This window comes from Falco biarmicus, chromosome Z, assembly GCF_023638135.1.
Source record: "Falco biarmicus isolate bFalBia1 chromosome Z, bFalBia1.pri, whole genome shotgun sequence".
Taxonomy (NCBI): Eukaryota; Metazoa; Chordata; class Aves; order Falconiformes; family Falconidae; genus Falco; species Falco biarmicus.
Window position 1 is genome coordinate 14062672 of NC_079311.1, and position 23713 is coordinate 14086384.

Below are 23713 nucleotides of genomic sequence, written 5' to 3' on the forward strand. Positions count from 1 at the left end.
CTCTTCCAAACCCAGGGAATCAGCATTCAGTCAGGCCAGAGGAAGAAAGGCTCAACACAGCAAGATGTTGGAACACAGAGATGCTACCATAACCACTAGACCAAAAGAAGGGCAAGTATTTGTCATAGTCGAGAATGTGATAAACAGAACTAGAGACAAGTTAAAAACTGGAATTTCCAACATCTGACTGCTTATTGGACACAAAGCAGAATGACAGCGAACAAATCAGACTTTACCCAAAAGTAGAGGAAGGTTTAAGCTCTTCCTACAACTGTGGTGACACTTCTCCAATCACCTCAGGCGCATAGATACTGTAACGTATCAGGCAGTTTCAAAGATACTCTGTGCTTTTTGCCAGTCATCAACACATCCATCAACAAACGGCTGAACTGAACTGCACTTTTAGGGCCAGATGTGTCTGCCTATGATATCAAGCTACTAACTGTTAGAACTAGTCATATAGACAAATCCAGACTACAAGCATGAAGGCTTGAACAGGTATATCCCGTATATGCACTTTTCCTGTAAGCCTCAGTATTTGCAGTTTCCTGTAGCCAAGGATCACACATGCAAGTGTATCATAAAGGAAACTCATCACCTGTAAACCATTAATTGGGGGACACTGCAGTGAAGTACTACTTTTGCACCTTCTTACTAAAGACTTTTCCTAAATCTTACATTTTTCTTTTGCCTTTTGCTCTCAAAATCAAACTCACAACTAGATCCAATCATTGTTTAAATGAAACTTATGCAGCCTAACTGAATTAAGTGATAATTTGCTGCAGTTCATCTGGAAGCAGCAATTTCATTAAATACCTAAAACCTTCCTTGATACTCTTCACATTAATTTGAATCTTACCAAAATACTCCCCCCCTCCCCCATATACTGTACTCTGCAGGGCTGTTCTTTAATTTCTCTACAAAGATATAGAAAAAAATTAAAAGTAAAGAATCCTTTATATAAAATTGCACAGAACTTAGCACTTTATGCATTGAAATTCCATTTATTGGGAGCACTCCAGAAGTTTAATTAAGTTTTGCATATTGTATCAGAAAAGTCCAGAATCTCTCCTCTTTTGTACATGCCAATATTTCAACTTTTGAAAAGGATGCCTGGCACAGTTACACATCTAGCATTGTATCTTAACATGGCCCCATATTTTGCTATTTTGACAGATTCTTCCTGTTGCTTGGGTAGTTGCACTTTACTGGAAACCACTATTAACATAATACAATCTTGTTGGCATTGTAGGTGCTGTAATTCTGCAGTATTTATCAATTTAAGCATTTCTGAGAATATTTATCCAACACTGAAACACCACATCCAGACATCAACACCCATAACTTCTCATTGAGAGACTTCCCATTTTAAGAATGCACTTACTTGAGGCTGCAGGTTCAAGAGACTAAAGCAACACTACAGCCATTTTATGATTAGAGGCTTATGCTGACATCATACGAAGAAGTGGCTACTCTTCAGAAGTTAGATTGTCACAAATACAGAAAACAAGATACATATTTTCACCTTTTCATGCTACTTTAACTATGAGCTGAAACAGACCTTGGCTGTCAAAAGCTTTAAAGGAACCTATCCCAGATCTGAAAGCATCAGACAGCTTTTAAATAACAAAAAAATATGAAGGAACATTTCAAAGCCAACTTAAGTTTCAGTTCTTTACAAAAGAGTAGGTTTTCTTAGGGAAGACAGATCTGAAAAATAACCAAATAGTTCAAGCAGCAGGTTTTCTTAAGGTCAAAAAAATAGCCAAATAAGTTTGTCTTTGAAGAAATACATTACAAAGGTCTGAAGGGTGTTTCACCTACAGTTTGAAAATAAGTCCCTGTTCAAAAAAAACCAACCCACTTAAGGCAACCATTTGGTGTGTCACAGTTTTATTTTTATCTGCTGCAGTTTTACGTAAAAGTGTGAAATTCAAACCAATATTCATGCGATGGTGAACAAAGTCTGTCACTGAAAACAAAATTACTGTTTTGCAGTAAATGTCCATAGAATTTAGAAGGGTCCAAACGACTACCAACTTTTACTGGAATGCTAACAGAGAAGCTTGCAAAGTTCCTTCACTCCCTTTCCCAACAGACACATGCCGACTGCTAAGAACTAGTCAGAGCCATCTTCTGATAGTCTCCATCGCTGTTGAGGTCCACCTGACAGTTGCTAACTCAAGAGGAAAAGGTGATCCGCAGCTGGTTCCCAAGGAAGCACAGTTAAATGCAATGAGGTGACATGAGACCAGCTGTTCGTTTGTCCATGACAACAGCTGCTCAGAGGCATCCCTAGACTGAAACATGGGCCTCTTCCCAGCGTCAGTTTTCCAGGTGAACCTGCTTCTCCTTCACCATGGTCAACGATTCCTCCTCATATATCTGGGAAAGGGATTAAAGGAAAAACAGCACAGCTCCTCCCCCGCTCTTTCTTTGGGAACAGCCTGCCTGGCCTGAAGGGCGAGGGCCAGCCCACGCTTCACCGGGGGCAGCGCGGGGAGGCAGGCGGGGCCAGGCCGCCCCCCCGCCCCGTGGTGCGGCGAGGGCGAGCGGGGCGGGAGGCCCCCGGCACCGCAGCCCCCCCCCTCCCCCCGGCGCCGGCTACACGACCGGCACCAGGCTCCTCTTCGCGGGCGGCTGCTCATCCTCCTCTAGCAGCTCGACCAGATCCCCGTCGTCCAGATCCCCGTCGTCCAGGCCCGAGTCCTCCGGCCTGCTGGCGGCCCGGCAGCGCCGCAGGCGCCTCAAGGCCTGGCGGTGCTTCTCTTGCAGGCTCCCTAGCTGGGCGCGCAGGGCCGCCGCTTCCTCGCCCAGCTCCACGGCGGAGGGCTCGTCGGGGCCGGGCCCCAGCAGGGCCTGGCGGAAGAGGCTACGGTTCTCGCGGCGCAGGCGGCGGTTCTCCAGCCACAGCTGCACGTTCTCGTGGCGCAGCTGCGCGTTGTGCCACTTCTGCTCCTCCTGCTGCTGCAGCGCCTGGCAGTGGCTGGCCGCCAGGTCCGCGTACCGCTCCGCCAGATGCTGAAGTGAGCCCCGCGACTGGCCCCGCCAGCCCTGTGGGCCGCCGCCCCACTCCACGAACTCCTCCGCCTCGCGGCCACCGGCGCCGCCCGGCCTCGCCCGGTCTCTCCGCGCCCAGCCGTTACGGCCCCAGCGCCCCTCCACAACGCGCATGCGCCTCATCCGTGCCGTTCTCGCAGCCCGCCTGCACACCACACCACACCCCGCCGCCGCCGCTGCCGCGAGAGGAGGGAGCCGGCGCCTTCTTATGCAAATAACGGGCGGGGGCTCGGCCGCCGGGGGCGGGGGCGGGGGTCGGGGTGGCAAGGCCGGTGCGGCCTGGCGCCGCCATTTTGGGGCGGGGCCAGGCGGGGCGCGGCGGAGGCTTGGCTCTTGAGGCGGGCGCGCCACTTGGGCCGACGCTGGTGCCCCTCCGCCCTGTGCCGCGGCCGAGTGAGGTGGCGGATGGGCCAGAGCCGCTGTGGGGGCCTCTCAGAATACCCTCGTCCGCCGCATGGCCTCTCTGACCAGGTGGGGTTTCACTGGCTGGCTGTGTGGTGCAGGCCTCCCCTGTTCCTCTGAGCCTCGTGTTTATTGTTAATTAGCAGTGGTGGCTACAGCACAGCGGAGATTTAATGTCAGATCAGGAACTCGTGTTAAACTAAGAACTGCCCATAGAAATGTTACTCGGTCCCTTTTGATATTGCTAAGTTGTTGGGGTTTAAGGAGTACGACATGCAGGCTTACAAAGATGCCCAGTTAGTATGTGACTGATTGTGACGGCTCATAGATGATTTGGCTTAAAGTAACAAGATCACGTGGTGTAAGCTTGCCTGTAAAACATTTGCAAAAGAAGAGAAATAGGACGTTGAGGGCTCTATATTGACATTTCACAGTGGGTGGTGAAATCCATTAATCTGGAATTCTCATAAATTCCCTCTGGCTGTCCCCCTTTACATAAACATGCATATAGGCATCTGCACAGTTAGGCAGTCCTGTTGGAATTACAGTGACTGTGCAGTGCCTGACACTGTGGATCACTGCATATTTTTTGCACTTCAGGTTGTGAACTGCTTTGTGATTGGAACCATGCTTTACTCTGTGATCCAGCGTGCTGTTACTTACCAGCTGAAACTTTTGAGTATGGATCATGTATTTGAAGTTCAACAAAAAATGTGTAGCAGCAATTGTAGTAATTATTTCCAGAATATTTTCGGTTCTAAACAATGAGTGTTCACTTAAAAAGTTTAGAAGAGAAAGAGCAAATCACAGAAGTAATCTGAGTGTAACTGTACCTTTGCTGTGACTGCTGATGAGCAAAAATGAATTTACAGCACATATTTCCTGTACTAAGCCAGCTTCCAAGGAACGATTGGCTAGGGCATTATAGTAATTCCATGTAATATGTGACTAAACTGGTTTTGCATTGAAAGAAACAGGTTAATGCCTGTTTATTAGGCACTTCTTAATGTTGCTGCTTCGGATACCCATAGGTATACCCACTGCCAAGATGCTTGTAAAACTACATTAAGGCAAATCCTGTAGAGCGCTGAGACTTCAGCTACTTGTTCAGTCTGTGTGGAAGTGGACCAGGGCTTTGCACTCCTGTGACACAGTGCATAGAGTAACATAGAGCTTGAGCTTTTTATGACCACTGAATTACAGTCATCATTGACAGCACCTTAAACTTTGTTTTGAGGTTGGCTGTTCCTTGAGTCTTATGGTGAATGTTGTACTACACCTCCCAGTTTTGTTTATTCACCTATTTCAGTTTTTCATGTGACTTATTGTACTCCATTGTGCATGCATGTATACAAGCATAAAGATTGATGGGCTGTATTTCTATAAAAGTCGTACTCGTGTATCAGAAGGGAGTTACTGAATTCCAGATTCTTCAGACAATGTTTAAACACCAATTTGATACTCTTTGGTTAAAGGCAATGACAGCAAGTAGTGATTGGGGAAAGATGGCAGGTAAGTATAGACAAACTTGATGGCAAGATAGGATCACACTTGACAGTGTGAAAGGGGGAAGTAACGAGAGAAGTTGTGAGAAGTTGCCCAGTTGTCAGTGGTTTTCTTCTCATAGAATGCTTGTAAAGGATACAATACTTAAAACAGCAAAAATATCGTAGGGATAAATAATATCTCCATTCCTATTGATTAAAGCCCTGTTTTTATTTAAATGGTATCAGGTCTCCGTAGATGAGAAAATGTCAATGCTTGTGGACCATCAGCTACCACTGATTTTTGACCCTATCCAACCTGCTTGGGAAGAAGACCCTAGAAAAACACCTCACAAGGCAAATAAAAACTTTTGTTGTTTGTAATTCCCTTTACAACTTGGGACACTGCATTCTTATTCTTGAAGTGAAAGGAATTCAAGCAGCTCTACCGTTTGAATGGATATGAAGGGGTTTTTATTCTCTATGATTCTTAAAGGAAGTTTCACAAGAAGCTAGACTCAAACTGAAGCTGAATTTTGTACTCCTTTTCTACTCTTAGAATCGTAGAATAGCTTGGGTTGGAAGGGACCTTTAAAGGTCATCTAGTCCAACACCTTTGCAATGAGTAGGGACATCTTCAACTAGATCAGGTTGCTCAGAGCCCCATCCAACCTGATCTTGAATATTGCCAGGGATGGGGCATCTACTACCTCTCTGGGCAACCTGTTCCAGTGTTTCAGCATCTTAATTGTAACAAATTTCTTCCTTATATCTTCTGAATCTACCCTCTTTTAGTTTAAAACCATTACCCCTTGTCCTATCACAACAGGTCCTACTGAAAGGTTTGTCCCCATCTTTCTTAAAAGCCACCTTTGGGTATTGAAAGGTCACAACAAGATCTCCCCGGAGCCTTCTCTTCTTCAGGCTGAACAAACCCAACTCTCAGCCTTTCCCCATAGGAGAGGTGTTCCATCCCTCTGATAATTTTTGTGGCCCTCCTCTAGAACCACTCCAACAGGTCCATGTCTGTCCTGTACTGAGAGCTCCAGAGCTGGATGCAGTACACTCCAGGTGGGATTTCACAAGATTGGAGTAGAGGGGCAGGATCAATTACCTTGACATGCTGGCTACCCTTCTTTTGATGCAGCCCAGAATGCCATTACCTTTCTGTACTGCAAGCGCACATTGCCAGCTCATGTCCAGTGTTCATCCACCAGTAAAGCCAAGTGCTTCTCCTCCCAGCTGCTCTCAATCTCTTTATCTCCAGCTTCTATTGATACTGGGGCTTGCCCTGACCCAGGTGCAACACCTTGCATTTGGCCTTATTGAACCTCATGAGGTTCACAGGGGCCCACTTCTCGAGCTTGTCCAGGTCCCTCTGGATGGCATTCCATTCTTCAGGCATGTCAGCCACACCACTCAGATTGGTGTTATCTGGAAACGTGCTGAGAGTGCACTGGATCTCACTGTCTGTGTCATTGATGAAGGTATTAAACACTACTGGTCCCAATACAGACCCCTGAGGGATGCCACTTGTCACTGATCTCCATCCTGATATTGAGCTGTTGACCACTGCCCTCTGGATCCAACCATCCAGCCAATCCCTTATCCACTAAATAGTCCACTCGTCAAATTCGTATCTCTCCAACTTAGAAGGATGCTGTGGGTCACCATGTCAAAGGCCTTACAGAAGTACAGATAGATAAAACCTGTAGCCTTTCCCTTGTCCAGTGATGTAGTCACTCCATCATAGAAGGCCACTGGGTTGGTCAGGCAAGATTTGCTCTTTGTGAAGCCAGGCTTGCTGTTTCAGATTACCTCCCTGTCCTCCATATGCCTTAGTGTGGCTTCTAGGAGGATCTTCATGATCTTCACAGGCACAGAGGTGAGGCTGACAGGTCAGTAGTTCCCAGGGTTCTCCTTTCTACCATTTTTACAAAAAGTGGCCCACTGTACCATCCTAGCCTTTGAGAAATGGCACAAAAGTTAAAGGAGTGTCCCATCAAGTCTGTTCCACTGTGTGCATTCTCCTGAAGTGCATACAATTGTGCATCATACAGGTTTTCCTGGAATTAAAGCAGATCATTTTGCTATGGTGCAATCAGTGCAATATGGCTTTCGGGCTTGAACTCGATTCAAAGTTGAAACTCTGGAAAGCTCTCAGGATTTTCAGATAGGTATTTTGTGTAGTCCTGAGCATTGCTCTGTACATGTGAAGCAGTGTCATCCAAGGGACAGCAAGCAACAACTTTTAAAATACAATATAGCATGCATTAGCTTTTAAACTGCAGTGGTGAGTGCCTTCAAAATAGCATGGTTCAGTGATGTCATCTTTCCAGTTGCATAGCTCAATGGAGCTGGTTTAATGTATTTATGTAGTCATGTTTTTTCAGAATCTAAAGGTACATTAACAAAGAGAAAGTTTCTAGCTGTCAGGTTCTGAGCTTTCCAAGAGGAAGTAAAGATAAGCTAATAAATACATTTTCTTTGTGGCTCAGCCTGAAAGAAAGCCTGGAAGAGCCTTACCAGGAAAGAATATTCGGTCTCATTAGGTTGGGTCTTGCTTGAGTCAAGGCTTCGCTAATGGCATGTAAAATGCTATCGTTAATTGCATCACTGATTACAGTTCAGTGGACAGAATACGGCAAACACTTCGTGGTGGGATCTGTTGGAAATGAAGGTAGTGAAAGAGCTACAGAGGAACAAAAAGGAAATAAATAAAAAAAAAAAAAACAACCAACCAAAAACCAGGGAAAGCAAGCCAATGCAGGTAAAAAAATAACACAAAGGAAGAAGAAATGGTGATAACTTTTAAAGGAAACACGTTTCCTAGTTGAACAAGAGTGAAGGACACAATGTGATAGTAAGGATAGCCAGAAAGCATATTTTCAATACAAAGGGCTTATTCTGCCTTGATCTTTATGCTGATAGAACAGGGAGTTTCTGTGTAGGGTGAGAAATGTATGCTTCTATGTTTATACTCTAGCCCATGCATCACCATTAAAAAAGCTTCTACCGAGAATTATATTTGACATAAGTAAAGAAATAGCAACATGGAGTGCATCAGTATTTTTCTAACAGTCCTGGATATAATGTAGGGAAATGCAGGTTAATCTGAGGGTGTTTTTTGAGGTTGAGGGTAAGGAATATATTTGTAGAGAGCATCAATAGTTTTGTGTATCAAGAGAAGATGAACCTTTCCTTTCCAACTGGGGAAGACTTGGAAAGATGCCCCCTTCCAGATGATTTTACCTCCCAGCTTTAGTTTTCAGTGCAAACAGAAATAACTAAGGCTTAGTTTAAAGAAAAAATCTCTTTAGGCACAAGGAGAGGCACTGCTGCTGTACTGAAGGAAGATTTGTAACAACATGATAGATCTAGTTTTGATAGCTTTGCTGCTGATGCTTTTAATTGGTCTCCGTAAATGTTTTATGCAGTTGGGAGGAATTTAGTCACCATTCTGAGCTGATGATTGCTTAAAAAAAAGGTATGTGTTGATAAAGCTTATTATGTCACCTGTAACACTTTTGTTAAATTAGCCTGAGTAGAAGACACAGCATATTCTTAGCAGTCTGCACTCTCAAGACAAGAGTGAATAGAGAGGCTTTATTTTTATCCCTGTTATACAGCAGGAATGCCACTGTCAAAGGCAATGGGATTGTACTTACACTGTCGACCTGGAGTAAATGGGATCAGAAGCAGTCTCTGTACCCAGAGATTTGCAGTGCAGCGTTGGAAAGAGGGTTTGGAAGCTATTTTGCTTATATTTTTCCCAACCTGCTCTAAGCATTGTGTTTAAGTTGTCATCATTCTTTGGCTGTTGATAGTGTTGAAGAACAGGGCGTATTAGAAGTTGCCTTGTCATCCTTAGAAGAAGTGACATTTTGGGAATTATGTAAACCCACCCTTTTGCAAGCATTCTGAGGGTGGGGTGGGTGGCTTGGGAGGGTCTTTGCTACTTAGCTGGATTGCTGATCTTTGTCTAGTAAATGCAGACCTGTGCTCTGATGCTCTGAGCTAGTACTTTCTTTTGTAATCTTTGAGTTTATTAGCTTCATACATTGAAACTGCAGGTGTTAGGGTTTGGTTGTTGTTTTTGGTTTTGGGTTTGTTTTTTTTTCTTGACATATATATGTTTTGTAAATTACATATTGAGTTGCTGTTGCTGTTACTGCTAATATTATTTTCAAAACCATCATTGGGCATAGTTTATTACCACTAAGTAGACTTACTGATATCAGAAGTTCTTGCTAATACTTGAGAGCATAAATATGACTTTAATGAAATAATTACTAAAGAAGTAAGAGTAGGTAATATTGATGGCGTTTATTTATTGTCTTGATATGGGCAACAATATTAAAAGCTATCAAATAACATCTCTGTTTGACAACTTTATTTAATCCTGTCTATGTGTTGCCGTAAGAAGAACTAGTATAAATAAGGGAAGCTTGAGTTACCAGTTTTAATTAAAATTTAGATTGCTGTGGGAAAAGAACAGTCCCTCAAAATACTGTGGACTAGAATAGGGAAGCTGAGTTAAAATCTGCACATGCATTAGTAGAGAGGAAAGAGAATGGTGCATTAAGGGTTACAGGTTGGGTTAAACTGTAAGAACTTTAGCATGCAGAGAACTCCCCTTCTGCTTGGCTTTCTAAACAAAACCTTATAACTTAAAGTTAAAGCACTGGTTACACTCAGAAATACAGACAAGGGGTTGCCTGTACTTTCTGAGAAGGTCTCTGTGTGTGTGTGTTGTGTGTACATGTGGACTTTTGTTTGTGTGAGAAGAAAATGTAATTCCATATTCTGGGATTGAGAAGTGCCACATTGGAAGAGAAAGCTTATTGATATGTAGGTAAGCTCTGAATCTTTGTTTAGAGTGAAACTTAACACTTTGGTCTTCAAACCAGTAATAGGGTCTGTGAATTGCATAGGAGTAATAAAACATAACTCCGTTGAGTTGATTGATCAGATTTTATGAGATAGTGAAGGATTATGAGCCAAAAAATAAACCACCTAATTACAGGTAGTGGATGAGGTCCCAATTAAAAGGATGGGAAAACATGAGTTTGAAATTGCACTTTTAAAATTAGAGCAAGATGTTTGGACAGCTGAAATAGTGAATAAGCTAAATAACTGCCTTGCACTTATGTATGACATTTATGTATGCATGACTGTAAGCCATGCTAGAAAAAGCCTTATAAATTCAGAGCATGGAAATTATTTTTATCAATGGAAAAAAAAGATGGGGAAAAAAGTGATTGTCAGTGATGTTTTCAGTGAAGAATTTGTTCTGTAGGGTCAACTGTTGTAAAAAGTACTTGGTCATCCCTGCTTTCCAGCAGAAACTTAGAAAATATATCTTGAAATCTGGTGTCATGGGCTACATTTTATTTACAAAAAGGTGTTGAGGTAACAAACTGAATCATCTGGTGAAATTCATCTTGCGTTTGCAGCATATGTGCTTACATCTAATTACATATGCTCCATTTATGGACAATTAGATCCTTTGAACATGGTTCATTTCACTGTAACGCAGGTGTCTAAAAGACATCAGGTAGATCACATTCCAGACAGCTTTTTGCTTCCCATTGGCTGTTATGGGAGTCTGAAAGATGCTTCCATCTTAGATGCCCAACATTAGACCACCTGCATCCCATCCTCAGAATGAAAATGTGCAATGGCTGTGAGATACAAACCTGTAGATTTAATAGAAACTTGAGCAGAGAAAGAGCGTGAAGGAGTATGACTGATGTATTAGGCTGATGTTTTGCAGTGGTACTTTGCATTTCTGTATGGGCCAGTAGATACAGCCTAAAAGACTTTATGGTTAAATCTGTAGGTCAAGTTGACATGTCCAAACCCAAGGAAAGTGATTGAGCAAAACAGCAAGACAAAATGGGAAATATCTCAGGAGTTGTGTTCAGACCTTCAACCAGCCCACTGTAATTTTGAAGGAGAGAAGTTAGGTGGAAGCAGCAGATTCTGTAATTGCAAGAAAATTAAATTTGATTCTTTCCAAGATTTACTATCAATAGTCATAATCAGATGATGCATTGAAATCTGTAACAGATTCTGTACCTCCTTTAGCCATTCTGTTAAAAGTAGGTTAAAATGGGAAGAAAAACAATTACTCCAGAAATTACTTATTGTAAAATGAAGCCTTCCAATGCATATACAATTGACACAAAGTAATATGACATGATTTTTATCTTGAGCACATGTTCAAGGAAGAAGGAGTGTGTACCAACAAAAGGAAAACTGAATTAATACATAAATGTCAGTACTAAAGTCTGACACTGGCAATCAAGAGTTTGTTCAGAAAACAGAAATTTATATATGCAATGACAATATATAAAGAATACCTGTTTTCCATCATTAGTTTTTCTCCCAGCTGGAGAGGTTTTCTAGACCCTAGTGGTTTTCCTGCTTGTGTCATCTAAAATGGTAGATTCAGGACAGAAAAGTTGTTAATAGAAAAACTGAAAGGCCCAATTGAGAGTGCAGGTAGTGTCTGCATCAAGGTTCTCCTATTGCATTGCTAGCAACTTACTTGTATAATAGCAGTGGGGCATGGTAGCAAATATGGGATAATGCAGTACCTTTTCCCTTTTCATTCAGAAATGACCAGAATCAGAATTTTAAAATCAATACTTCCAATCCAGGAAGTCCATTGCAGTTTACACTGAGCTAACAGAAATTATTTCGGAAACACACATTCTATCAGTTTATTTGTTCAAGACATACATTAATTTAGAAGGAATACTTTTGCCTAGCACAGATGTTAAAGGTTGGAAAAGAGTTTTATAACAGCAGGAGTCAAAATACTGTCTCTTTTAAATGGGCTGCATGCTAGGTATGCAAAACTCCATCTGTAATACTGTTCTTCCTCCTCTATTTTACAGACAAGCACAGGAATGCAGTACAACAAAGATTTCCTTAAATTGGGGGGGAAAAAAAAAACAAAACACCACCAAAAAAAAGCCTTCATAATGTAAATAATCATTGTTTGGTTTATCTTCCAGTTCTCTGACTTGCAGCTTTGATATTACTAAAGATATTGCTGAAGTTGTGATTGTCAAGGAGACACAATTCAAAGGCCTACGTAACTGATTCCCAGGTAATTATATTATTTCCTCTGCCCCTGGGATTCACATCTGCAGACTTGTAAAACACAGTGGGATTAAGATCTAATTATCTTTCAAAACTGGTTGTCAGGAGGTAATCTATTGATATTGGTAAGAAACTGCCTTTAAGAGGAGACTGACTGGCTATTGTAGTCTTGTTAAGCTGATAATAATGGGATTTCTGTTTTGCACTTAACAGGCAGAAAATGCAACCCCATCTAGTTTCAAGAAGTTCCGAAACGATCAAGCATATCAATATCATAGTAAGCATCACTATACTGTCTGCCAGGTCTTAAGATGTCTTTATTCTGTTTTTGCATAGTCAGGTAATTCATATACTGAAATTAATAAGTGAAAAATAAAATACCTGAGTTAAATTTAAAAGATAAAGGATGCCACAGAATGAAAAGAAGTAATAGTTAAAAGACAAAAGATACAACCAAAAGTTAAACACCCAGTTTCCACTGAATTCCAGTGGACATGGTGTAGATGACTTTTGTGCGTCTTTGAATATCAGTTATCTATGGGTCACATGGAAATAACAGGGTTGGATCAATCTCTTTTGTGACATGTTACATAAGGCATTTGGCCTTTAAACTAGATTTCTGTTTGTAAAAACCAATCCATCTGTTTTAAAATTTTAAAAGTGCTGCTTTGAGCTTGCCAAGTTTACTAGTATTACAGTAGCATTCAGAAATTTCACTGTGGGGACACCATCATGCTTGTTTTTTTTATTTAACATCAGTATGCAATATGAAAACACAAAGCTGGGAAGAAAACTCTTACTGAAGACTAGCTTGTGTGAAGAGATTGCAGAGTGTGCATAGTGTATGTCAGTGCAAGTCTTCATAGATTCCCAGCTGTTCTTCTACGAACAATGGCTATCTACAGACTATGTTTTGCAGAACAAAATTATCCTTTGTAGGGAATGATCTTAAAAAAAGGAGCTGGTAGTCTGTGTCCCCTTGGCTTCTGTCTCCCTTCATTCTGTTTATCCCTCATCCCCAACAGCACCACAAATGGACACCTTATTCAGATAAGAAGCAATGACAGAGATTTAGTTAGTCTCTTATCTATCAAACATCTGGCACTTTAAATTCTGATGTTTTAATAATAGCTATTAGTCCCCTTTTTGTTTTCCAGGTAATGTAAATAGGCCAATCCATACGTGTATCATGATAGCATAATAGAATTTTAAGTCCATATATTGGTTGTTCACAAATGTTAACAGTGTGTACTGAAGCCTAGGATATTATACTCTTTCATAGATAAATACATACTGTATGTTTTCAAACTATATATATCTTGTTTCATCTATTTGTAGAAAGTACTGGGTTTAAACATACAAAACTTATGAATTCTAGGCCGCAATTAAAACTAGATAATTTTGAAGTGTAGGTGTTTAGTTCTATAATGGTAGTATAATCATCAAATTCTACATAGTTGTTTCATTATGAAGTCTGTTACTAAATTACTGCAATATCCAACTAAAGAATGTATGTGTATGTATGTATGATTGTGAATGTGTGTCTTTATGCATGAAAATCAACCCTGATCCCATTAAATAAAGTAGGTATTAAACTTCATTTTTATAAAAGTTGAAGACTATCCCATTAAAATACAATATTCCCATGTACCTTTGCTTCAGCTTTTACAATTAGTACTATGGCATGTTAATTTATCAATAAAGATTTCCTTTATTTTTAATTTTCTTGAGGTAGACCTGATTCTTGCTATATATCTTAACTATACTCATTCAGTACACAGATACACTTAACATTGAAGAAGTTTAAGGAGCAATGTAACTGGAAACTGTAAGAAATTGTAGGATAGCTTCAAACATGCAAATACAAAAGTTCTTGCCACAAAACTCCTGGTTAAATCACTGTACGCTTTGCCTGAGCATGGGCTGCATGCAGTAAAACTGGTCTGGATTAATTTTTATTTGCCAAGTCTTACCTCAGATATTCTTGATTTCTGCAATTGGAATTTCCTACTTTTTCCGTGTGACAGTTGAAGTCAATCTATTGTAAATTGTCAAGTATCAATGAAGATAATATACAAAAAATATTAGATCTGAAATTAATATTATAAACCTGAACATTTTCTTTTCATTGGGATTTACTTCACTAGGTCTGATGTCAAGTTCTGTACTTCTGTATTATGGGTAATAAAGCTCTCAGACCAATCCATCATCATTTTAATATCTGTTCCACCTGTGTTACCAGAATACGTTTTTTATTTGTGTTGTTCAAACAAAGTTAAGAACAACAGCTAAGTCGATGGATAAAATTCTGAAGAAAAGTCTCTATCAGTGACGATCCATCTGAATACAAGTCACAGCCTGCTGTGCAGAAAATACTGTTTTGTCTTTATTGGCTTAATAGAGAAAGATGAATTGTGAAAGCTGACACAGGAAAAGTGGAAAAGCCATAAAATCTAACACTATGATATTCTTCACTTTACAGAACGTTTAATGGCATGATGTGGAGAATCTTGGACAAAATGGTGTCATAGAACTTTAAGAAACTGTTACAAGAGCTGACCAAAAATGAGGGGCTGTTCTCAAGTTAGTCTTGAGCAAGACAGTGGGATTAATTTAGGTGGTACTCATAGGGTCACAGAATATAATCATGTTATGGCCGAAATATAAAAATATACTTGGTATATTTATTAAAAAAAACCATTGTTCTGAAGACCTGGAAGGAAGTAAAAAAATTCAAGTATTTTCTGCATATTTAAATTATAAAACTGCTTAATAACTGGATCAAAGAATTATAACTCAGCAAGGCGTAGATACACAGAGCAGTCCAGATGAAAAGATATTAAAATCGGTGCAATAGAAAACCAGGAAATTACAAGAATTAAGCAGCAGGACTTCTTAAAACTGTGTTTTCCTGATCTCAGAAACTATTTCTTTTGGCAGTATTTAGTTGGTGAGGTACCAGCTTAGTAAACATTAAACATTTCTTTTCTCTGAAATTAATCACACACTGTTAAGTTTCTATGATGCGGCAAAGAAAAAAAATATCCTGGATCACAAACTGAAATATAGAAAAGAGAGAGCTGGATTAAAAGGTCAATTTTCATCATGTCTAAAGGTTAACAACAAAATACCTTAGAATTCCTAACTAGGCCTTGTATTTGATACATTCATTGATCTGCAAAGGTCAGCTAGGAGTGAGGTAGCAAAATTTGTGATGACTCAAAGTGGTGAAGGTGGTTCACTAATTATTATCACTATTAACCACTGTTTGAGACTGGTCAAAATTATCTTCATGGTTATCAAATCCTGATTATCAATTGCTGTGTTTTGTAGGCATAAATATTTTTGTCTATATAATTCAAACTCGGGTAGTGAAAACATTTGCAAAAATACTATATAAAATTAAATAATTAAATGAGAAAGTTGTATAATTGTTGTATTGCCTATGTGCATGAAGAAGGTGGAGAATGTTTGTTTTTAATCCGCTCTGCCTGAATTTAGTGGTTTGATTGCTACAACTTTTGCTTAATCATAAATTTAACAAAGTTAGCAAGTGAGGCCAAAAATAGATGGGAAGAGGTGTTACCACATGTATACGCAGAAAGATTATAATGGAAAGGTACAATCAGGGTTTTTATTTACCCTATAAAAAAGAGAACAGGTACAAAAAAGAAGCCACTTGATCCTGATCATTTATGGACAGAAAAACCATCAGATCTATAGAACCGCTAATCAATTATGTAATTGTTTTGGTAACTTTATTGATTGCCCATATTTCACGGATGTTCTGTTAAATAAAGCTGTGTTTTACAGATAAGTTGTATTCTGATCTCTGTTGGAGCTAATGGGTCATGCATCACCAAAAAATTCTCTTGACACCTGTTTCTAACTGTGAAGAATCTATCTTAGTTGTTTTAAGGACTTAAATTCCTGTGATGTGTCACACAGTGGAAAAGAGTTAGGTAGCTAAATCACCGCTGTCATCAGTAGGAATATGGTGCAGAAATACGGGGTAAGTATCAAATCTTTAAGGAAATAGTTCTACTGCCAGCCCCAAATGTAAATAACTTTCCTCAGGGATATGAAGTTCAAGTTTAATTAATAGAGTGTTCTCTTCTAGGATACCCAGTATATATATGAATTGGGAAGGTCAGTGCTTCAAATATTCCTGGCACGCATTGCATTGTATGCTTGTTTTGACAGAATGAACAGTCACAATTGAAAACTGGATTGCAAATTCAGTAACATTCTTTCAAAATTTCACGCAATATTGTGTGTTTTCCATGAATTCTTAGCTCAACTGCCTTAGGTATAGGTATGAACTCTTTAATTTGTAAAGATTACAAATTTTTGTATTAACCCAGGAATTGATGGCACAAACCAGTTCTCTTCAGATTCTCCTCTAAAAGAAAGAACTTCAGAGCCCTACAGAAAAGACTGTTGTTCTTTCTGGTTTTCTTCTAATTTCAGAAGTAATAAAGTGATAGTATTGAATCTGTATTATTTTTGGCCAGTAAATTATTCCCGGTTTGGTGACTTATGAGTGACCAGAAACACTGATTTGCACTCTTGGATGTATTAAGCAAACAAAGCCCAGAGGAATGTCTTACTGTGACCAGAAGAACGGGTCATGAAAACCCAGAAGCAAGGCAACTGCAAGCAGAGAAGCACTGACTTGCAAAAAAAAAAAAAAGACATGTAGGTGACATCTTTTGTGCTGGAATTAAAGGAACGTCACAGACTAACAGAGCTTTGAAGCACCTCTGTAAATCAGGTCTAGCTTGCTAGAATATGCTGCAAATCCAAGTGTCTTCTCCAAATTGATGGAATGGGCAATGGCCACATGAGCAGTGGTACCCCAAAGTCCTGTCTGCCTGACTTCTCGAACCACAAGAAAAACCTTGACGTACATGTTTGGCTCATTGCAAGTATGCTGTTTTTAAATACTGTGTATTCTGAATTGTGAGTTTTTGCTGCCTTGTTTGTGCTAGAGGAAACAAAAAAGTGAATGAACAGGTTATTTCATGTGTAGATGTGTACAAGAGACAGGGAAGGACTGAATCCCAAAATTCTGGTCTTAGTTTGATTAATACGTTTGCAGTGGTTTCTGTTATTAATCTTTCAGAAGTTGCACATGTGTGTTAGTCCTGCTTTTCTAATAATAAAATGTAGTGATATCATGACAACTTTATTTCTTCATCTTTGTTAAAGGATGAAGAGTAAAAACAGTCACATCTTTCCCTGGTGCTCTCCCTCTCTTTTTGTTCTATTGTTGTGCAATTTGCAGTACCTAGAGGGGACTCTGTATTTTCCTGCCTCTTTTGATTATATATAATAAATAATAATTTTTGTGAGATTTCAGAGTCATTGTAGAAAAAAAACAAAACCCACCAGCATTTGAAAGAAGGAGGGAGAAGAACAGGAAAGAAAAACCTGGGTTGAATATTACATTTTTCTGACAATAATAATTTTGTAAACACCATGTCAAAAAGCAGTCTAATATGTAAAGAAACCCCAAACAACCATGCCCACTTATATCACTAAGTGTGATGATGTCTGGATTACACTTCAGTTTTAAAATTGTAGTTAATTTATAAACACATAAACTAGTACAAATGAAATGTTGAAATTTTGTCTCAGAGCACTGATCAATAATAAAAGTACCAAAAGTCTACATCTTAATCAGCGTTGTTGCTGTGATAATATAAATATATAAGCAAGGCAAGGTTTATAGGGGGAGGAAAGTCATGTTTTATTGGACTGATTTGCGTGGAAAAGTATGAGATTTAGGGTAAATAACTGTTTTGTGAGATTTTGGTTTTCTTAAGATCATATGCAACAGAAGAGTAACAGTAAAGACACAAACCAAGTACAGTGGGAATAGTTCATAATTCATTCATGGTGTTTAATGTATGTTTCAGAAATGTTTAAAAAAGAGGTAAGATGGGCAAGCTAAGAAAGTCCTGCTAAGTTAAACAATAAGAAACCTGTTTCAAGAGATGTTCATGCCATACCTAATTCAGAAAACTGTCAAAGTATATGGTTAACTTTAAGGGCATGTTTGATTTTCATTAGTGAAACACATAGTTAAGTGTTTGTTTGCCTAAAAACGCCTTTTCAATTTGTATCTTAAAAGTTGTAAAGAATCTGAACCAGAAATGAGAGCACTCTAAAGGAGAACTTTCTTTGATTTTTGCATAGAAGAGTGGAGGAGAAAAAAAGTTAATTCCTGGACCTTCATGAATCTTTATACTTAAAACATGACATTTAGGATATCTTGAAAAGGACAACAACAACAAAAAAAATCATTGAAATAAACAGCCCATGGAAGCTGGTTTCTCGTACAATGTTCTGATGCCTGTACTTGTAATATCAAAGAGTAGGAGAGGAGTGAAAGGAAACTGACTCGTACAGATTGGTAGGAATCAAGGTTAAGTAATCAAATAGAATCTCTGGTAGCCTCACTTTCTGTTATACTTAAAATGAATCACCAGCTTATTTTTAAAATGCCTTGTATTGTTACTGATACTCTGAAGAGAATGTGGCAACAGAAAAAAGTTGCAAGAAACTTCCAGAAAATACTTTTCTTTCCAGAACTGTCTGCCACAGGTAACACAGTATTTCAATTTGGACCTTGTAGTTTGTTATCTGATGCAAGAACAAAAGAAATTAAAGGAACATCTTTGATATTTCTTTAATAGAAATCTAGACCTTCCATATTGCTGCCCTAAGGATATGATCAAACTGAAAGAAAAAGAAGTAAAACTATATAAAAATCTAGTATTCCTCATCCTTAATTAAACCACTGAAAAGAAACAAGTCTTATACTGAAATGTGTGGGAATTTCTGTCAAGAAACAACCTTTGACATCAGGAAGCATACTCTTGAAACCATATCAAAGTGTATTACTTTGTCACACAGGTGACAGGGCATCAGGAGATGCATCTCCCTCCTTTGACTACAGAGGAAGCCTCTAGACAACTTTATCTTGCAGTACTGTTAAATTTTCAGATGACTGAAGTTGGGAGAGATTAATCTGTTCTTTTTCTCATCATATATGGGAAGGGTGCCTCATGTCTAGTGAGCTCAGAGGTAAGGCTGTCTAGGTGGAGGTTGGTGAAGGGGTTGTGTAAAACTGTACTGCTGAAGTAATGTTAACACAAACTTCCACTGGCTGAGGCACCTTTTCTTGAATTGAAAGCAAGAATAAATTGTTGTGATAATTTGTACTGATGTTTTGTTCCTGTGTCAGTCAGTCTTGGTAAAACAGGTCAAGCTATGGGTTCTGATTTTTTATCATTAACAATATCAAAGTGCAATAGTGTCAGTCATGCAGGCTGATCCACTGCTTCTAGTTTCATGAGCAAGAAAGGTGGCATTTACTATTGTATTGAGACTAAAAACACTCCACTGAAGGGAACTGTAATTTAATTTATCTAAAAAGTGCAATTCATTAATGTGTTACTATATGAATGAAAGTAATAAAAGCATAAGGATTGTATTTTTTATTTCTCTGTGAATAATCCATTAAATTATGTAGGAAGAATATCATTTGAAAGGAAAAGAACAAAAAAGGAAAGACAAGACAAATTAACACTGAAAACACTGCAAGTACTTTCTATTAATTCTTCTAGAGAATACTTTTAATAATAGTTTTAAATATACTATCATAAAAAGCCTTTTAAAAATGAAGTGATGTCTAGATGTTGAGGACAATGTCAGATATGAAATTGTAGTATTCCAATGTTTTAGAAAGATTTATTAAGAAAGAAAAAAATCAGACTTCTGTAATGTCCATGTGCGAAGAGCTACGTTTTGCTTCCCTAGGAGAAGTTTTCACCATCAAAAGTTGACATTAGAAAGATCTACAAGTGAATAACAGTAATAGATATACAGGGTGAAGTTTTTATGGAGAGAAGGCACACCATGCTAGAACATGATCAGACAAACTGATGAAGTCCTAGCTCAACAGGAAGCTCAGACCAGCCCCTAATTCTTAGGCTTATTCCCAAAATTGATCAGTTGTGAGCTCTTGTGCCACAGGCATCGTCTGCTCACAGTGAAGCTCCATTCATTTCCCCTGCTGTGCAGAAAAGACATTCTGAGCAGGACACTGATACTTGCTGCATTTCTTCCCTGTCACCAAAAGTGTCTTTGTATTCCTGATCCAGTGACCAGAAAAAGGAGACTTGCTATTATACGGGTCTCCAGTTAAGAGAGGGAGAGGGGGAGAGAGTGAGAAAGAAGTGGAGGGGGGAGAGAAGGGAACATGAGGGGTGGGGGCAGGGGTGGGGGGGGATGAGGAGGGCAGGAAAGGAAAGGAAGAAAAAGAAGGGGTAAGAAAAATGAAAAGGAAAAAGAGGGGAGGGAGAAAAAGGGAGGGGGAGGAGGAAGGAATGAAAAAGAGAAAGGAAAGACAGGAAAGAGAAAGAAAGACAAAGAAAGAAAAAGAAAGAAAAAGGATAGAAAGAAAGGAAAGAAAGAAAAGGAAATAAAAAGACTACTGGATGAAAATAAGTCTCATAAGATTGTCTTGCCAGTAGTAGCAAAACAGGTAACGGAAGGTGGGGAATAGCTAAGACCAGTTTATCAACACCCCATGGGAAACCAAGTGTGCAATTGCACTCCTTTTCTGAAAACTAACATGCTATTTTGTGGATGAAGGAGCACCCCATTGCTTTGAGCCACAGTTGGTTCAGCAATGCTGAACTTCATTACAGCTGCTGTGAGCTCCGATAGAGTCGTGCCACTCTTGGCTCTGGGGAACACAATAAAGTGTGGGCATTCTGTTTGGTTTTAGGAGGGACAGATACAGGATTTTACCTTGGTAATACCTTTCAGGCGTCCTTATTTTTTCATACTCCCTCTGTGATTCTGCCCAGCAATTTCTTCTCTGTGTACAGCTGCTTAGCTGCTTGTACACCACGTTCATTGAGTGTGTGTGTGCTTTGAGGCTGCAGGCAAGACTACAGCTGTAGACAATACAGGCAGGCATCAGTAGCTGCTTGAGAATTCCTTTCTGCAGAGTGCTGTTTATTTGATTGATTAGATGCCAGGTTTTAGTTGGGGAGGAGTGCTGTTAGAAGCTCACAGACTTACAATAATCAAAGTAGGTTGAAGGGAATCTGATGGGAGGGAAGGACAAGTAAAGTAACAAGATCTGGATGAGAAAGATCTCTCAGCAACTCATGTACATTTCACTGCAGCATGTAGTAGAATTCATACTATCATTATGGTGTTCATATCAACAATTTTTTTCTCAACATTTATTTGCTTTGTTAAGCATCCTTGCACATGTCTCTGCTCTCAAGGTGCTATGCAAGTTACTGCTTTGGACTCTAAAGACATGTATCAGCAGCTACTTAAAAATGTGCAAATTTTTACTGAAAAGTCATCCAAACCTCAGAAATTAGTAATGCACTGCAAGGCTGTTCCATGGTTGTAATATTATATATTCCACCTATTCCTGTGGGATGCATTCTTTAAGAAAGATGACTGTACTGACTGCCAGGTACATGCAATGGAAAAATTACAGCTTTAAGCTTCCTTCAATGTTGCATGTTCATCCAGGGTTCTGTAGTATCACACATGCAGCAGTCTTCTTCCTGCAAGACAGAGAGACCCTTGTGTAGTAGTAAGCTGAATGGTACAGTATATATCTACATTTTTGATTCCTTTGCTTTTCTTGTAATTTAATACAAGGAACTGTGAGGCCTTATCCAGCTGACCTGCAAACCCCCCTTTAAAGCATTTCAGTGGAGAACAGCTTGGGTGTCCAGTATAGTGTGACTAATAAATAGCTGTCATTTAGAAATGAGACTAGAATGCTGTTCATATAGTTCTATCAGAATACACAAAGCTTCTTAATGGGGACATAAATTACATCCAGTGTTTATACTGCCTTGCTGCTCTTACAGAAACCAATATATATTCTCTATACAGAACATGTTAGCAACCATCAACAATAAAGATCAACTTCTGTGTGCTGATCCCTTTAGAGAATACTGTGGTACAGACTACATACAGACTGATTACTCCACAGACTGTAGTACATTGGGCATTACCCTAATAAAAAATCAAATCTCATAGATTTCTTCTGACTTGCAGTGATGGGATTAATTTGGTCCTTTTCAATATGTTTGTCAGAACAAAGAGGAAAAAGGAGAGTTTTCTGTTTGGGGGAAAGTTTTTGAAAGGGAAAACTGTCATTATTGTGCATGTTCATGATGAGCATTGCCATAGTGTTCATACCACAGACTCTTGACTAGTTACAGAACTGTGGATAGTGACAAATACTCGTCCATAACAACATATATTTACATGGCATGAGTTCCATATGTCTTGCTCCCAGATAATTTGTGGTGCGAAAAACCCTAAACCCCCAAAACAAACAGTACAGAACAGCTGCAGTTGTTTGGCTGAGCTGTGTTTTCTTTGCAGTACCCTAATTCCACCATTTCAATGGCACCACCTGTCAGACAAATAAAAGTAAAGCACTTTACATCTCAGCTGATTTTACTCTCATTTAGGCTAATGGCTTGGTCTGAATAGGTGCTCTAGCCCTGCAGCTCCCAACGATGTCGTTATGAACTGTGGGCGCTCATAGATTCAGACTGGGCTATGAATCCTTACTTGTGGTGTATGCTTTAGCCTGAAGTTGTCAAGCTTGTTGGCACAGAAGGTTTTGACACAGGCTGTTTGCTTTTTGTTGAAAATAACTGCCTATTTGTGCTTCATAGCTTTAGCTCATAAGCTTGCCACTGCAGAGACTGTCTTGATTTTTGTGCCCTGCACAATGCCAGTAACAGCATTGGCTTTTAAATAGTAAACTAGAAGAGTAACCCTTTTAGAGCTTCCTACAGGCACTGCAGAACTTCTTAATCATGCCTCAGCAACAGAGATCAGCAGTAATGCATTGCAAAGAAGCAGAAATTATCACCAAACTACTTTCCAAAACAGCTGTAAACTGTGGAGGAGGCGAGGTACAGCCAGACGGAATCCAGTCTTTGTATACCTGTAGCCAGATGATCAGAGGAGCAACAGTCTGGGATAAATGAAAATACCTGCACAGTATTTTCTGTTTATGGTTTTAAGAGATCTAAAATCTCATTAGAACAACCTAGACAGTACACTGGCATATGGGAATTAAATGTGATTGACACAGCATTTTGGACTTTTCCAGGGTATCATCTAATGGGTGTTCTTTTGGTGTATCTGGTTTAGGACCTAGATGCTAGCAGTGGCTCAGCATTACATCTGATCTCACACTTGATCTGGTCCCTGTAATTCTCATCCTGACTCTTTGATAATCCACAAAAAGCCTTTATCTAGCTGAACAGATTCTTTTACTTGATTTCTCTGCCTTTAAATTGCCCAGATAGCTTTCAGTTTTAAACAGAGTTTGAGGCTTGAGCCTTTCAGAGATTTGGGTGGCTGAAGGCATGAGTGATGATTTTCCCAAATGCTGAACAAAAGAAAACAATTCCAATATAATGGAGCAATATAAAAACAGACCACAGTCTTTCAGTTGAACTGAACATAACTATAGGGACTCAAAAGAAAGAAGATTAAGTTAAAAGGCTTAATGTTAAATACAGCCAGACAGGTGCACATGCTTGGGACAGTGAGGTCTGTTCTCAACAGAAATCCGTAAA

General features: G+C 39.5%; 1 protein-coding gene across 1 annotated transcript; it reads right to left on the minus strand.

Annotated features, from left to right (window-relative positions):
* Positions 1–1797: 1797 nt before the first annotated feature.
* On the minus strand, positions 1798–3296 carry TUSC1 (tumor suppressor candidate 1). The gene has a single exon (XM_056325733.1). It carries the CDS (start codon positions 3181–3183, stop codon positions 2605–2607), a length of 579 nt encoding a protein of 192 aa, XP_056181708.1. The 5' UTR covers positions 3184–3296; the 3' UTR covers positions 1798–2604.
* Positions 3297–23713: the final 20417 nt, after the last annotated feature.

Bases quoted from the DNA above. Each gene is read 5' to 3' on its own strand.
- TUSC1 (XM_056325733.1), bottom strand. From the start codon at position 3,183: ATGAGGCGCATGCGCGTTGTGGAGGGGCGCTGGGGCCGTAACGGCTGG.